A 17,880-nucleotide genomic window follows, 5' to 3' on the forward strand; every position below is an offset into this window, starting at 1 on the left:
CCAAAAAGATTTAAGCAAAGTGAAATAAACAGATACCGGACGATTATCTTGCTTGAGAAGAGTGACGGAATCCTTCAGTTGAAAAACCTTAGGTGCATTAGTTTGTGAAAAACTATCACCTAGATCTTTCCAGATTTCGGATGCAAAGTCGGCATAGAGGATGCTGCCACGGATATCTGGAGAAACAGAATTCATAATCCATGAAGCAACGAGGTCATCACATCGCGACCACTTGGATTTTTCTTTAGGAGTGCTGGGAGGTGTGACAAAGCCATCGACAAAACCAAACTTATTCTTTGCTCGAAGGGCTCTAGAGATAGACTGTAACCAAGTCGGATAATTGTCACCGGATAACAGAGGAGATACGAGAATAGCCTGGTGGACAAAGAAAGGATCATCAGAACTTGGAGGAGAGTCATTATTGGTGTTTGAGGCGTCGGCCATTGAAAATTGAGAGGAGGCGGAAGCTTAGAGTGGTTAGGGTTAAGGTTTGGATCAAAATTAGGCTGATACCATGATAAATTAGAGAGAGAAAGATTTGAGAATATTTACTTGATTGATTTATAAGGAGATTACAATTGTTTATATAAATATTATAAATTCTAAATATAGATTACAAGTTTAAAATATAAACAAAACAGTCGGTGTGTATTTGACTAACACGAGGCATGGGGCACGCTATATCTACTGGACAATTGTTATGCACGAGGCGCGGGGCGCGCTCTGCACTATTACGTGAAGAACAACTTCTAATGTTACTTGATCTTTCTTATTTAAACAAGAAGGAATTGTATTACGTTCTTTAAACAAGAAGGAATTGTATTACGTTCTGGAAGTTTTGAGCTCAATCTATGACGGACAAATGCATTCTTTTTTTCACTTTCTTATATTCTATTTACTAAAACGCATAACAATACTTGATAGTCTTCACCTACAAAACCAAGTATTAAACATGCACGTATCGATAAACGGCTCATCATATGTACAAATTTTGTATGTTCCTGTATTACAATGGATCTTTGTAAGTATGACAATCTATGACAATATCAAAAAAATCTTTTTCAACGTTTGCACCGTGACTTTAATGTGCATCTTGAGTTCTTTTTTACGTTTAGATTTGTTGATCATAACCTTTTATTGGTAAAGATTGTCGACCATAACTCCATAGTACAGACTTCAGACTTTACAAAAGTACAAATGATGACAATCTCTGAAAATTTGCAAAAATTTGCATTATTAAAGAAAATGAGCTGTAACATATGATTATCCAAAAAAAATGAGGTATCCATCACCAACAATCAAATACCTAATAACCCCAAAATGTTCACAGAATATGTCCAAGTATCAAACCATCTTCCCAAATAATGTCGTCATCATCGTTAAGGCCTACAACCAAGTTGAAGCACAAAAGCATTAAACATATATTATAAGAAAATATAAATAAATAAATGACAAGAGTCTCTATAACAATATTTTGTATCTAAATGTAACTGCAAATACACTATCAAGTTAAATGTGTCTTATTGATATGATTATCAGAATTAGAAATTAAAGTAAATTCATGATAATAAAACCAACAAAAATAGCCCCAAAATGTTCGCTGTCCAAGTGTCTAACCATCTTCCCAAATAATGTCGTCATCATCGTTAAGACCTACTACCAAGTTGAAGCACAAAAGCATTACACATGTATTGTAAGAAAATATAAATAAATAAATGACAAGAGTATCTATAACAATACTTTGTATCTAAATGTAACTGCAAATACACTATGAAGTTAAATATGTGTCTTATTGATATAATGTCGATAATTATCAAACTTAGAAATTAAAGTAAATTCATAGTAATAAAATCAACAAAAATAGCCTTGCTCTAAATAACATAAATTATAATTAATAACTAGCCTGCATCTTCATTGACATTGGGACCAACATCGATTGCCTGATCACCATTACTCTCTGCAATTAAATTAAACAAGAAATGCAGTTAAAATTTAAGTAACTTCATGGTAATAACACTGACACAAATAACCTTGCTCTAAAGATCAGAGAGTGAAATTCAAAACTAGCCTGCATCTTCATTGACGTTATTAACACAAGCAACTTCTTGATTAATCTTGAGACAAACATGGATTACCCGATCACCATCTACAATAAGATTAAACAAGAAAATCAGTTACAAATGTAGCAGTGAAATTAGAGATCAGAAAACATGACAACAAATATAAAGATCAGAAAATAAAAATTAAAACTATGCATCTTCATTGACTTGATCAACACAACCAGCTTCTTGACCAACATTGGGACCATCACCAGTTGCACTTAAATTAAACAAGAAAAGCAGTTATATGTATCAAAAAGAACCTGGCAATGATGTCCAGTGTGTCAAAAAAACATGACAAAGATCAAACAAGAGCATAGGTCTGTTCACGCCAGGACCATAAAGTTGACCAGATAATGTGCCAGATCAAAATACTGCATTTCTACTAGATGTTTATTTCAAAGGATCATTAAAAGTTCAGATGATCCTTCCATCAGCTAATCCGTCTTCTTCAATAGTACGTTGTATGGTCTAACAGATTTAAGTGGGCACCTTAAGAATTTGGAGGATGCAAATTGCTTATATAGATTGGGATATATTTCTTAAAGGAATTCAGTGTGATTTGCTCCAGATAAGAAGCAGTTATGACAGCAATCAGAGGAACAGTACTGTAAAGATCATCCCCTCTGGAGCAGCACTGTAAGGGTTACTAGTAGAAGAGGAAGAGGTCTTAACACCTCTGGTTATGACGAACCGAACCTGGATAGTTATAGCAGAAGAGGAAATGGCAGAGGCGATTTTCAAAGGCCTTGAAATAAATCACAGAAGCAATGTTACACCTCTAACAAGTTTGGACACAAAGCCAGGCAGTGTAAGGATCATATTCAGTGCTATAATTGCGACAAGCATTGTCATTATGAACGTGAGTATAGAAGTGTGCCTCCTTGACTCCTCAAAGGCTCAAACCCTAAAACTATCTAGCTAAAGGCTCTTACTCCTTGGGCCGACATGGCCAGCTAATAATTTTTATTTTTATTTTTTTTAAAAATGAGGTCCCAAAAAGGACGCCTAATACATCACTTACACTATGGTTGGAGTTTAAATCAAGTTCGAAACAAACATAAAAGTCTTAGACCTGTGTGTCGTTTATGCAATGATCTAAAACGGTGTAGGTTTGTGTTGGTCTTTAAAGATTGGAGCATGAACCACCACATTCACCATTGAACCTACCAACAGCCAACCAAGGAAACAAGAGAAATCCTCACTGCTAAAGGAACACGCAAGAGGGTTTATTCAGCTCTTACCCGTAGATACAGCAATTTCAGTTAAAAAATGAGTATCTTGAAATGGTCCCACGTAACATATCTAATGTATTTTTAATGGTTCCACAAATTAAGTTAACAGGTGGGCAATGCCAAACCTTGTTGGAGTGCACTATGAAGGAAAAAAACGAAATGGGGGAGATGAGACGGAGAGGGGGAGGGGGAGGGGGTTTTCACTTAAATTATATGAAATTATCTCATAAAAAATACATCAAAATGGAACTAAGATGATATTTATCACGTACCAACAATCTGTGTTCTGATCTGAACCAGTTTTACTCGAAAATCTTCTCCCTGCCGAAAATCATGCATGAATCATTTGATATAAAAGGACAAAGTAAATTGCAGTTGAACCTTTTATTTTTAGAGAAAAACTGACCTCCTTTGCAAATAATTCCTGATAAAGAACCCTACCCTGCCAAGAATTAATTATGCTACAAAATGAAACTAATAATAATGCTTGAGGAGAAGAGCGTGTCAATCTACTTGCAATGAATTCTATTACAGTAAAGTCATTAATAAATGCCAGCGGATGCAATATGAAACACAGAACTAATTAAAATTATTCATTACATAACATCTGTATCGTACGAAGACTTCAGACAAGTAAATACTGGTACAAGACAGAGGGGATCTATCATCATTCATAAACTTCTCGGAGACAGGAGATCTATTATCATTCTTATTACATACAGTGTCTCAAATGCCATGGCAAAAAAACATAAATATTAGAAGCATATCAGCACATATGCAGGATATAACGAGTATGAAATAAGAAACAAGTATGAAATAAGAAAATCAGCACACCTGCACTACAGGACTTGGGGACACAATATTATCTTTGACAACTTCAAGTGCTCCACATGGATTTGGAACATTCTTAATCTTTTGAAGTTCATGCAATAATGCAATGTGCTTTCTCTGCATATATTTCCAATTACTCACTATAAGTATGAAACTTTCTTCCATGTGCAAAATATACAATACTGAAAAATACTTCCCAGAACATCATTTGGAAATCTAACTGATTTTAACTGGGTGTGTGTCCACATATATATTTTTATGTTTAAACTTCAAAACAATAATCATGCCATGCATTTTCAAGTGGCGGAACATGAGATGGAAATTTTAATTTTCAAACCGTTGAGATTAACAAAAAACCTGCCAAGCGATAGCATTTCTCACGTGCACATCCAAATAATAACTGTAAAACAAACAATAAAAGACTTATTGGCAACACACTGCATATGTGGTTGAATGCAGCTTACAAAACTCTCGTGCTTTTTGGCGTTTCAGCATAGTGTCACATTTATTCTCGCAATAAATGGGAATTGGTGGATTTGGTAAGGGCTTCTGAAAGCTGAACAGAGGTGAAAATCAGAACAAAAACATATACCAAACAACACCATAAAGATTTTGAGAAAAAATCCTGAAGTGAACCTTAATTCACAAGAAGTGCATATCTCCAGCTCCAATTGCTTGAGTTCAGCACTACGGAGAGACAATATATGATGGATGTTGGCCCCAACTACAGCATAAAGCTACAGCACAATTACATAATGCATTTGTATAAGAACAAGCCCCAACCACACCAGACGTTTCTATATAATATGAAAGAAAAGTAAATTGTCCCTGTGAACACTTCCGCATGTGATACGAGATGTGAGCCACTTGAGTAGCCTAAGTCTCGAGTTTTAAGACTTTGTACATTTGCTAGTACAATCATTATAGGTAAATAGTAGGAACTTAAGGACAAAAAAAAAGGATTTCAATAAGAAAAATCAGAAATAGAAGACACTACATTCTTAATGATCGGTGTTTAAGAAACACTTTAAAGCCTCAAGCCTCTCTGAGAGAGAGAGAGGATTGTTACTTAAACATAACCTAATAGGGATATTTTAATCTTTAAAGAAGCTATGAGGGGATAAGTCATAAAAAAAAAAGGATGAGAAGGTAAACACAAATAATAACACATGAGGCTTAAGCCTCAATGCGCTAAAGCCCTAAAAGGCTTAAGGGCATGTGTTGAGGCTTAAACCTCAGTGCATTTTCTTAAACCTTGACAATGACATTCCACTATGGAATCATAAGCTGTATAGCCATATATTGCCTTAAAATGTTGTACTAATTTTTTATTTCCTCTTGGTCTCTCTTCTCCCTGCTCTCCTTTCATTCACTTTGCCATTCTCTTGTGGCTATGGTTGTCAAACAATTTTATCTTCCTCTCAAAGCAGGATGTTGTAAGCCTGATAACATAAGAGAGATTCAACTATGTAGACGTATTTTGTGGAGTTGCCGAGCGCTAAATAACGCCACCAGGGCAAGAAACGGCTATAACCCCCCCGATACACACACACACTGGAGTAGCTCGAGTCCATATTCACGTAACCATGACGATACAAACAAGATTAGACGCCTATCAGATGATGACATTCTTATACTTTCCTTTGTTAACCGATTGAACCAAGGTGACTTTTAAGCATTTACGGCCTTTATTAGCTTTTGAGGTGGTAGTTTCAATCCAAAAAACTATACTATTTTTTTTTTTTTTAATAAGATGGAGGGTTTGGCAGACCCTAACCTGTATTAGAACTGATTAAAGTCTTACATAAATCATGCCCCTTTTATCCTCCTCGACAATTTTACATAGTTTAGCATCAAGGGGAGGTATAAAAGTGCATATCTCATTTGCATTAGTATCAATACCCGCTAGGTAGTCTGCAGCCCTATTCGCGTTTCCCTATAAACATGTTCAAAACTTACAAAATCAAAATCCAAAACAAGCTTTTGAATCTCTAGCACCAAAAACTATACTATTTTTCACAAAGAGATTCATAGGAAATTGTATAGAGAAGGATTTCCGAAGTAAAGGTAATCGGTGGAGTAGCCTCACGGGCACCTTCGCATGAGGATAAACTTTGAGAATTCAATGAGTCAAAGTGGCGTGATCTGCTTATTGACTATGGCGGTGCACCTAGAGATGTTACATTTCTAATGTTCATCACAGTGTTAAAATTTGCTATTAGCATCCATGAAAGGATGTAAGGAACGCCATCTCTTTGGTACTTCAAGTTCATTCGAACTTGTTGAACTGTGGTTCTTTAGAAAAACAGAGAGAATCATGAGTTTGTCCATCTCATGTACTGTCTAAATGTGGCATCAAGATATATAGTCAATATCTACATATACAAAAACTATTATATATAGCAATACCTGGTCATAATCCAAAGAGCAGTAGGAATTTGGCCACGGTAAACTCTCAACTTGCTGTACAGAGGTGTCCATCACGCATCAGATCAAGAACAAAAGAAATATATAAAAGAACTGTTAGAACTTAGCAAAAATACAAGGGAAGAAATTTATGGTCGATAGTAATTTTTGTATACTACAATAAGCTCTTGGTTTCTGGATAATGGATTTAATTAACATGACAAATGCAATCCTTTCGTTTCCTTTTTTTCTTTTTTGTGGCTCAGTAATAAAGAAATTTCATTAAATGAATAAAGCAAAGTCGGGTGCAAAAGCTTACTGCCTAGAGGTGTGTACGGATCGGTTCGGGTGGGATTTGGACTGAAACTGACCACTGAACTGACCCTATTGGTTTAGGGGTTAAAGGATCCAAACCAAACCGACACTTTACGCTTAACCAATCTGAGCCAAACCAAACGGACACTTTACGCTTAACCGTTCTGAACCTAAACCAAACCGACACCTTTCAGTTACATCAGTTTTCGGCTCTAAATCAGTGGGAAACAAAGGCCATAATTTCAAATAAAATAAAAATTAAATCTTTAGATCATGTCTTTGATGAAAAAGAAGTAGATCCATCGGATTTGAACCTTATTCTGCACGTAATCTTTTCAAGTTCACTTTCACCCATCAAATTGGCCATGTGAAAGTTCAAAACCACAAGTTAACCGACTTTGGACCTTAAAAGAGCTAAGGGATCCTTAATTTCCCGCATACAAGGATTTGGAAGGAGAAAAAGATACATAAGATAAGATAGTTGAAGAAGACAAAGAAGTGTTGTTCAAGTGGGCTAGTGTGTGTCCAAGCTTCCGAGGAGTGGATTATATAGAATTTCTATATAATTGGGATGCTTTTGTAACTAAGTGTATGCGTGGGTATGATTGAGTAGCTACTTGTTACCTAAGACCTATATGCAATTTGTGACGTGTAACCTTTTGAACTATAATGAATAATATTGAGTTTTATCGATCAAGAAAAAAAACAAGCGAGGGAAAAAGTATGGATGGAGTAAGAGAGAGGGAAGCCAACGGCTGGATAGAGAATGAACACGTAACGTTTAGTTTCATTTAGGTGAAGATCTAATGCTAATAATGACTCTTTGGCAGCTAAAGGTTAAAAAGTGGAAAATTTAGGAAACCAAATTGAGAAACGGTTCAATTGGTTCTCTCGGATTTTTGCACACCCTTACTAATGCCATATGGAAATCTTAGTCATCAGATTGTGAAGTGAGAGCAAGAACGAGAGCGAGAGCGAGAGCGGAAACGGGAGAGTAAGAGCACCTAACTTGAGAAGCTCCACTACCTAGAGCACCTTTGGAGCGCCCACAATTAAATAATAAATTACATTTTTTTTTATATTAGCTACATAATTATGTAATTAACATATTTAAAACTTATCAAGTACTTGTTTCGTCGTCTCCTCACTAAATCTGTTTGACACTAAGTTAGTACCGAAACAATTGGTTAGCATTTGACAGGTGTTCATATATACCTAATTTTCGACAAGTTTTATAACATGAAGTGATATAAAAATAGTGACACATATTCACCTGATCTAAATAGGTTTCTAAATTAGTTGCATAGGAAGAGCAGACACTCGAGCAAGAAGAGAACGGCAAATTGTGTCCTTGATCCGACAATTCCATCTCTTTCCATACTTCTCTCTCATTTTCACGTTTGATAAAATCCTGTTATTTCATTTCCTTTTTCAGTTCAAATGTTGCAAAATTTATGTTCAAAAGAATTATTCGTTATTTGAAAGTTCAAACTAAGAGTGGAACTTATAGATAGTAAAAAATAACCACATAGAGTGCGGTTTGGAAATTTGAGATTGCGGTTTCCACTTTTAGAAAGCGGATTGCATGCAATTTTGCTAATAAAAAGCTAAACCGCGAGTTTAGAACAGAAGCGATTAGCCTAAGTAATGCTTTGGGCGACTAAGATGGAAATTAGACATGCCCACAACCCCAAACTGTTTCAAACTAGACCAGACGCCAACAAGATGTTACGAAATGGAATTATGCAACCAGATCATCATCGTCATTTTAAATTTCCTAACCTTATCAACAGAGTTGAAAATTTGTGGACCATCAAAACCTGAATACAATTTCTGGCAAGGTCAGAGATACCAAAACGAGCTAATTTTTTCTGAAAATGATCACATTGTGCAAGGATACCATAATAATATCCACCAAACAGCATCATCTAATTCATAGTGTATGTCCACTTGCTATTCAGGAGGAGGAGGAGGAGTTGGGGGAGGGAGTGATTTCGGTATATTTCAAAATCCCTATAATTAAGCTTTCATTTTTGGGTGAACTAGTATTACCACTACTAGATGAGCCAATTAGGATTTCCCCCCACTAGATGGGAAATTAGGGTCTCCCCCCTAAATACACACAAAAAAATTTCGGTCAGCCCACTTTGACTTTTTTTTTGTGTGTATTTAGGGGGGAGACCCTAATTTCTCATCTAGTGGGGGGGAAATCCTAATTGGCTCATCTAGTGGGGGGGTAATACTAGTTAACCCTTCATTTTTTAGTCAATATGAGTACATTCATAGTGTTAAAGGCACAACTAGTATTTGTATCGATCTTCTTGCTGTCGATAATTCCCACAAGTTTTATTTTCAGATTTCATGGACTTTCATTTCTTCATTCTATAATATTCAGAATATTCAGAATATTTCAACCATGGAATGCCAGTTACGATTTAATTTGAGAATAGAAGACCTTACCTCCCTGCGTACCAATTGTTTCTCTATGAGATGATTCAATATTAGGTTGAAATATTCTTCATCCATCACGAACTCAACCCTGAAGAGGTCTTCTCTGATCCATTCATGACTACACCATATGAAAAAAATAAACCAATAAGCACACATGGTCGCAGTGATGTGGAAACAAGAGCAACTGTCACAGAACAACTCCTGCGCATGCTAAAGGCAGTCTTTTCAAACAAGCATGACAAGTTCTCAACAAAATTTAAATTAATACCACCGCAATCAACAAGACTTGGTAGGCATAATTAGGAAAAAAAATTAAAAAAATAAAACATAAAAAATCTTACTAAATCTTATTTTAACTTTTTCTCTTGAAGTACAATTTGACAACATGGATACACATCCATGGCAGATTTCATCAACACCAGGACCAATCTATATAATAAGATAGGGTTTTTGGGCACTAGAAGACAAAATAACATTTAGGCAAGGACAAAGAACTGTCCAGATTGATTCTACCAACCATCGAACGGCAGCTGTGCATTTAAATTCATCGAGATGTGTGTTTTTAGTCATTGATAATTAACATTTATCCAGAGCACATTACAAGTTTACAACGCATAAGCTGTATGGCCATTCCAGTTGGTAAACAGCCGTTCCGTTAGTGACTGCTCGCGGGTTCGAGTTCTGCCATGACATACTTTGTTTTGATTTTATTCTTTCATTATGTTTAAATTAATAAAAGAAGAGCATGCCCTGTAAGGAGTCAAACCTGGGGTCTTCACCTGAACATTGCATGAAAATAATCATGCAACCCAGTCTAACTGATTATTTTTGGAGGCCTTATAAAATACCTATTACCTAGGTTACATTGACACGGGCACGCGTGTCGGTGTCCGACACGGATACGGGGTGTCGGATACGGCGAGCAGTTGAAGATCGACACGGGGACACAGATAGGAATAATTAATTAATTTTTTAATAATTATAAATTTATTAAATTAGATGGTAAATCAGAAATTCGAGGTAAATTAAATACAATATGTGTCCGTGTGTGTCCGACACGGATACGGACACGGACACGTGGATACGTATCTGACACAAATTTTTTTCAAAATATGGCGTGTCCATGTAACCTAGCCTATTACGAAAATAGGGTAACAACATTTTCAAATCTAAAGCATGCCGAAGGTGGGCCGATGAGTGTCTTTAAAACACAGGGCATATTCTAGTAGAGAATACTATTGGTTGAGGAACAAACCGAAAATCTCAAGTAGGGTCATGTACCCCATCTAGGACAACCAAAACAGGTTCAAAAAGATAGTAAAATAAAAGTTGGCATAGCCGAAGAAAGGCAGTAAAAAAAAATCAAAATAAATTAAAAATAAATAAATATAGGCCTTGAGCACATCCTTGAGAAATAGGCTGAAAACTTTGCCCTTTACTTTGACGTGGTCAACATTATAAAGAATATACCAGACAAAAACAGAAAAATAGTACAAACTATTAGAGAAGACAATGGACAAATTATTGGTACAAAGGCTATCCGCCGTAAACTGCCTCCCCACAAGGAAATAGTTTCACATTGTTTATCAATTCTTCTGATGAAAACAGAAAACATTTAAAAGGGCGTCCTCAATGAAAGTGAAGGTTTGTCCCTTAAAAATTATATATAGTTTTATACTATTATGTAAAGGCGCGAGGAGAGATAAAGCAAGAGAGTGATTCCACGTTGGATAATTTCTTCTCCTTAAATTTTGGTATGCTTAAGAACCAATTATCCGCAACTACTCTAAAACACGTTCGCCTCTCATTGCTCCAAAACTACCAAAGACATTTTTTCGAAAGTCTGATGTATCAGCTCTTTTGATTCATATCATTTCAAAGACGATCCACCACCATTATTCAAAAAGTTGCAAGGAACACCAACAACCGCCTGCGATTTCTTTTTCAAACTCTTAAGAGTCAATTTTTTAATCCAAACCCAACAACCTTATCTCGACTGTAACCAGATCGTCAGTCAGCATTTCAAGATACGATAAGTACTCGAGATGAATCATGGTGCTCTACAGAGTCTTTGTAGGCTAACTCTTTGACGGAAGAGAGATGCACAGTCTGAGTGAGTTGAGATGCATAATCTGAGTATAAGCCCATTCATTCATATATCAAAGTAACAAAATTATAGGAAGTCGATCTAGCAGCAAGGAGCTACTTGACCTACTACTAGTACCCCCATTCCCAATTACAACCCACTTTATGACAATAGCATATCCCAATTACACATAAAGTCTTGATAGGTCACCCCCCTTGAAGCAGGGATCAGCACATGCTAAATCATAAAGCTCCTCTCGGATCCCCTCCACAACCTTTACAACATCCTACTCTACTTGCTCACTCTTGCAACCCTCTCCTTGCATAAATTCCACGCAATAGCTCCTGGAAGATGTTCTACCACTATGAAGCAAGACTACAAAGTTTTTTAGTATATTGAAGGGACTTTTATAACCGGACTACTCGACTTTAAAAGTGAATGGTGAAAGGCAGGAATTATTTATCCATCAAAACTGACAACTTTTTTTGTCCCAAACAAGGTCCACTTTGATAGTCTGACGATCTGTGGGCAGGGCTTGAGTTCCAAAAATAGCTCATGTTACTTCTTTGAAAAATCATGTCAATTGATTAAGAATATTTTCCTTAGTCTAGTGAGACTTACAAGACAGGAACTTGGGTCATTCAGGCGAGACAAATAATTTTTTTACAATTTACCAAATTGTACAGAAACACTCTCCATTATCGGTGGTTACTCGTAAAGTTCTTTAAGTGCAGTCATAACTAACTATGAAACCAAGAGAAAACACATTGCATTAACTAAATAAAACTTTTATAATCCCATCTTTGAAACTCTAATGAATAATTGTTTTTAAGTTTACCTTAGCTATCTACGTAATGCCAAGTTACATTGACACGGATATAAAGTGTCTGACACAGAGAAATATCAAAAATTGAGATACACACATACAGAATGTGTCTGTGTGGTGGATACGTATCCGACATGGATTATTCTTAAAATATGGCATGTGACATAGACACGATGAAAGCCATTCTAACATCAAGTGCTAGTTATCAAAAAGTAAATTAGTACAAACTCACTGTGTTAAAGCCTTTATCATTCTGACAGCACCGAAACCTATAAAACGTTCCCCTGCTTTCTCCGCAACATAAAACAATTCCGCGGCTTTCCTTGCCACCCTAATTGTTCCCACATAAAAAATAAAATAAATAAGACTAATATCAGTGATTTGCGTGTGAGACTCTTGAAATAAAAAAATTAAACAATGTACCTCCCAAACAGAGACAATTTCTGACACTTATCCATTCCGTGATGTCACTAGTGCATCAAACAACATAGGAGACAGTACAAATAATTAAACAAGATCATCAGTGTCCATAACCATTGCTACTCCAAAAAGAAGTTCTACTTAATCATACAAATCTATAAGTAAAATCATCAACACCAACTATTTGGCAATCCAAACAATTCTTCTTGCTCTAACATTAACATTATAAATCTTTTGATAATGTATTGATTGTATAACTGTTTCACACATCAAATAAGAGGAGAACGCTAGTAGAATAAAAAAATGGAAGAGGATTACCAGCGCTTGAAATGAGAGGGGAAAGATTTGAAAGTGGTGAACCCACCAAAATGCTTATATACTTTTCAAGAAAACGTTTTAGTGGGGTCCCCACTTTGTGATGTAAAAACGTTTTAGTGGGGTCCCCACTTTGTGATGTAAGAAATGATGAGTGTGTCGAAATGAAAATATAAAAGGCCCATCCCAAATAGTTATCAGGGAACCCCCATAATAACCAAATGGTTTATTACCCCATCATCTTTAGATCCTCCATGTCATAAAATTAATCCAAAGGTTAGGTGTGGTTGGTAACTTGGCACCACCCTATTTTGTTTTAGATGAATGTCAAATGAAATGAAAATGTAGAGCATAAGGGAGTTTATTATGGCAATTGTGATTTTTATTTTAGCTAATGTATGTAAGAGCATCATGACGTTGTTATTTTTATTTTCAATTTGAGTGACAACCAATTTGAGTCACCAACGCGTTGTCAAATTATCATTTCTTTTATAAGAATTGTCAAAACCGGAGCCAAATTGGTTAAGAAAATAGAAATGGTGTGCACGGTACAACTTGACCCGTCCCAAGAGTGGGATGGGACTACTTTAGTCCAAGTTTTTTTTTGTTTTTTTAATAAAAAATTCAAACAGTTCGATTTTGTACCGTTGGATTTTATTAACATTGGGCTTTTGCACTGTTGGGCCTGAACGATTTTAGAAGATTTACAAAAATTATACCGTTGGGCTTTTTGTAAATCATTGGGCTGAACGATTTGAGAAGATTTGCAAAAATTGTACCGTTGGGCTGAACATGTATTTGAGTGGTATTAGATTATGTTTTAAGCCGCACTAATTTATTTAAATTTTATGTTGTAATCTGTTTTTTATTATTTACGTGTATATGTTTTTCTTTAAATAAAATTGTATTTTGTTTTAATGAAAGTATATTTTCTTGAAAAAAATGTGTTTGTTTATAAGTTGAAATTAAAACAAATCAACTCAACTAGAAATGAAAAACATTACAACTTAATTTGAAATAAAATACAAAACATCTTATAAAATTCTACGGACTTAAAAACACATGCAAAACAATTAAAGACAATACACTAGGGAATTAAACAAAATACAAATATTACATATCCTACACTTAAATTCTAAGAGGTAACGACTTGTTTCTCCACCACACATTGAAGGATTGCATTGATCGCGACAAGCCACACCTAGGGCAGAAATCATCGCTTCCTTGCAAAAATGACATACGTGTATGTCAACCTTTTTGAATGATAGATGTTGATATTTGAGGGACAATCATCAACATCACACTTTAGAAGTTTGTCTTCCAATGTTCCATCATCATTGATAGTTATGACCACTATCATCATGCCGTTGCATTCAGGGTTTGGGCATTTGATGTTAATGTATGGACATGAAGTAGCGTAATGACCAACTTCCTTACACCACTGACAAATCTCAAGTGTAGAAATGTGGACAATATTTGATCTGCCCATATTGGTAGTTGAAGTTGAGAAAGATTAGAGAATGAAAATGAGAAGCTGAAATGAGGAATGAAAATGACTTTGAATATATATGCAAAGGCCCAACGGATAGAAATATATCCGTTGGGAATAAATGCCAACGGATATAAATTGATCCCCCCTTGGAAAAAATGCCAACGGATATAAATTGATTGGAGGAATAATAAATTGAGGCCCATGGGCTTATTAGTCACGTTCACATGGGCTTGATTGTTCACATGAGAATTTCTTTGTCTACATAATAAAAAGCATGTATAGATTCTAAGTAATAATTAACGTAATGTCTTGAATTTAAATTAACGTAATGTAATAATTAATTTAATGCATAAAAAAAATTGGACATAGTCTCCTTTGTTTAATCAACATAATTCATATACCTAAACCTGTTAAGATTCTCAAAAACCTGTTCAAACCCTAAAAAACAACAACAACCAACAACAAAAACAATGACATAATTAAATTATTACAAAATAGTGCAATATAACACTATGGAGCACTGCCCTGACTGCTCTGGCCACTCCCTCTCCGTTTTCTCCCTCTCTTATTAGGAGCACTGTTTTGTTGCATGATATAAGTAGCAATTCTCTAAAACATCAACACAATGCAATTAAAAATATATATATATATATATATATATATATATATATATATATATATATATATATATATATATATATATGAAAATATAAAATATATAAAAAAAAAACCAAGGCTTAATAAAATTACCAAGGCTTTGTTTGTCATCATCTCAGCCATCCTATCGCTTGCTCTTTTGCTCTTTGCATTCGTTCTTCGCCTAAATAGCCATAATCTTGTTGAGTGTGCTCAATTAAACTAGCTCGAAGCCCCTGGTTGATTTGCCTTTCATCTGTTTCCTGCATTGTGTCAATATTGTATATAAGTTAAATATACATAGTGTGTTTAAATTAACATAATGAAATATAAATATACCTCATTAAACTGTTGTAGATCAGGTACAAGCACCGGACGCTCCAAGTGAAATGTGGTCTCCATTCCCTGAGAACTAACAATGCGGTATGACCATGGGTCATATGGATCACTAGGTAGGGGTGTATAACCATGATATACTCTAGATGATCTTGTGGAACTTGCAGGTTCTGGGAATTGGACGTCTCGCCTAAAACTCTGACTAGTTGCGACATCCATGTTTGCACCTCTATACAGTGGACCCGCAGATAGGCTTCCCCTAGAAACTTTTCGCCAATAAGTCTCATAATCAAGACTGGAGTTCACATCAACATAATCTGTAAAACACGGCCACGCACTCTCAACGCGATACCGTTCAATCAAATTCTAAAACATCCATCCATGGCATATATCGTGGGTGGGGAGCAGGAATATAATGATATCCAATGGTTTGCATAGTCACCCTATCTCCAAGGAACCAAGCACATTATATCGGGGGCTTGCAATATGAATCTTTTAACGACATTAGAGTACTATATCGACAGATATGCATATTCTCAAATTGAGAACCTTGCCACGGACTCTAAACAATAGATTTCATACTTTTCGTCTCTATTTGGATCCTAGCAGCTTGAAGATCATTATGGACCTCTTCCTTTAATCTAGCATGACCAAAAACAGCCCATCCCTGTGGGCGAGGCCATAAGTCCTTATCCCAATCCTCTTTCAGTATAGGGTTTAAGCAAGCCAAATACTCATATACCACGATCTTGAAATAATCAAATGAAAGTGTATCTAATTAATTTAAATTATATAATATTTAACTAACAAAATAAAAACTTATATCTTAAAAGTTAAATCCTATTGAATTACTGTAGTATCCAAGTAATTCCGTTGCATTGCTTCCCATTTGATTTGTTTGTACAAACAAATCAAGCCCTCAGATATAAATGTGCCATGAAAGCACCTCCCCAATCAAAATCTTCCAAGCTATCAAGGTCTACCAAAGACGCTTAACCAACGTTGTAAAACCAACTTGTAAAACCCCAAAAATATAACAAAAATCCTAATAAACTCATCCTCCTCCCGCAGAGTTTGGGTCCAAATATAGGGCCAACGTCACTTCATGTTCTAAACAATATTCAATACTCAATCGGTGCATGAATTTTTTCTCGATGTGGGTTCAAAATGTATCTGCCATCCATATTCTCTGAAACAAGTCTACCTTCAACATCAAACAACGAAGGCAGTAGAGTCTTCAACCTTTCAAAATCATCTTCGATACTTGAATCAAACAAAACTGGCTTCTTCTCGCCCACACTTAAACCCGTTAGCATTGTAAAGTCAAGTGGTGTGATACCAATCTCACCACATGGAAGGTGAAAAGTGTGTGTGGTGTGCCACCATCGTTCCGCCAATGCAAATATCAGTGGACGATCAGTCCGAATGCTTGTACATGATATCAATGGACCAAAATGTGTTCCCAAAATTCGAGCTCTTACGTGCTCCATTTCCTCCCCTCTTTCCACTAGATGACTCCAGAAGTCTTTAATACTCGGCATTGCGCATCTCCATCTCATCGAACTCATTTTCTATACGTTGAGGCATTTAATCAAATAGTTAGTATACGTTAAATTTTAAACACGATTTTAAATCAAAATCAATTGAACAACGTTCATAAACTCATACTTACTCCGTCAGTGTTATATAAACACGAAACATGCATGTCTGGATTGGGAGCCAATGTCGGATGATCAACAATACTCAATCTCTGTGGAAAATTGAAATCATTTTCCGGTACGAGTTCACTCTCATTTTCGGAGGATTTGAACTCCCGAGCCCGCATAATAGTCTTCTTCTTCCATTTCGGCGGCGTTGATCCATTGCAAAAACGAAACAAATTTGGTTGAAAATCGAATTTTTATTGGGTGATTGAAGGTTTGGATTTTGAGTTATGTTGGTGAGTTCTTGCGGGGCAAATGTTACTTGAACATTGTTCGCGCGTTTTCAAATAAAATGGGCTAATGGAGTGCACGGGACAACTACTCCCGTTTTTAAAAATTTGGAGTGGAACGGGACAACTTGACCCGTTCAAATTTTTTTAGCAAAATTTGCCCAGACCGCATTGTTTCGATCCCTTCCTTTTAGAAATTTTTCGCTCCTAAAAATGATGATGTGTCACAACGAAATTTAAAAACGCGTTGATGATGCTCTAATGCTAGTGAAAATGACCAAGTCTTTTTTGACACACACACACAACCCGGTGGACACACGCGACAAGATCAAGTTAAAAATACATGCACCAGGTCTGTTCATGGCTTCATGCTTAGAGCAAGTCCAATGGGGTAACTGGAAATGGAATCGGAACTTTAGAAAAAAATTATGGCTTCGGTATTTATTTTTAAGAACCGTTTAAAAATGGGAACTAAAAAAATCGGACTATATAAAAGCGG

The 17,880-nt window shown here is 35.8% G+C and overlaps 1 protein-coding gene across 7 annotated transcripts; it reads right to left on the minus strand.

Moving 5' to 3' along the window:
* Nucleotides 1-959: 959 nt before the first annotated feature.
* LOC147487714 (uncharacterized) lies at nucleotides 960-13,076 on the minus strand. 7 transcript variants are annotated; one of them, XM_086571365.1, is made up of 14 exons: nucleotides 12,673-12,970; nucleotides 12,482-12,580; nucleotides 9,347-9,455; nucleotides 8,160-8,297; nucleotides 6,575-6,628; nucleotides 4,802-4,902; nucleotides 4,604-4,721; nucleotides 4,169-4,282; nucleotides 3,741-3,776; nucleotides 3,607-3,655; nucleotides 2,069-2,146; nucleotides 1,904-1,957; nucleotides 1,307-1,386; nucleotides 960-1,210 (listed from the first exon to the last, which is right to left on the minus strand). In XM_086571365.1, the coding sequence occupies exons 1-13, from the start codon at nucleotides 12,705-12,707 to the stop codon at nucleotides 1,325-1,327; spliced, it is 1,047 nt and encodes a 348-aa protein (XP_086427491.1). In that variant the 5' UTR covers nucleotides 12,708-12,970; the 3' UTR covers nucleotides 960-1,210; nucleotides 1,307-1,324. The 7 variants fall into 7 exon arrangements, 5 of the variants coding, with proteins under 5 accessions (XP_086427491.1, XP_086427490.1, XP_086427488.1 ...); XM_086571364.1 differs by adding an exon at nucleotides 12,988-13,076 and having other exon boundaries at nucleotides 1,117-1,386; nucleotides 12,673-12,719; XM_086571362.1 differs by having other exon boundaries at nucleotides 1,117-1,386; nucleotides 12,673-12,969.
* Nucleotides 13,077-17,880: the final 4,804 nt, after the last annotated feature.

Source organism: Coptis chinensis, chromosome 7 (assembly GCF_015680905.1).
Source record: "Coptis chinensis isolate HL-2020 chromosome 7, ASM1568090v1, whole genome shotgun sequence".
NCBI classification, from domain to species: Eukaryota; Viridiplantae; Streptophyta; class Magnoliopsida; order Ranunculales; family Ranunculaceae; genus Coptis; species Coptis chinensis.

What these genes read in the sequence shown, in the direction of transcription:
- LOC147487714 (XM_086571365.1), bottom strand. Translation starts at nt 12,707, where the DNA reads ATGGATAAGTGTCAGAAATTGTCTCTGTTTGGGAG. An exon ending in GCTCTTTGGATTATGACCAG is followed by an intron (nt 4,903 to 6,574) that starts GTATTGCTATAT and finishes ATTGTGCTGTAG; the next exon opens with CTTTATGCTGTAGTTGGGGC. An exon ending in TGCATTCAACCACATATGCA is followed by an intron (nt 4,283 to 4,603) that starts GTGTGTTGCCAA and finishes AAATATATGCAG; the next exon opens with AGAAAGCACATTGCATTATT.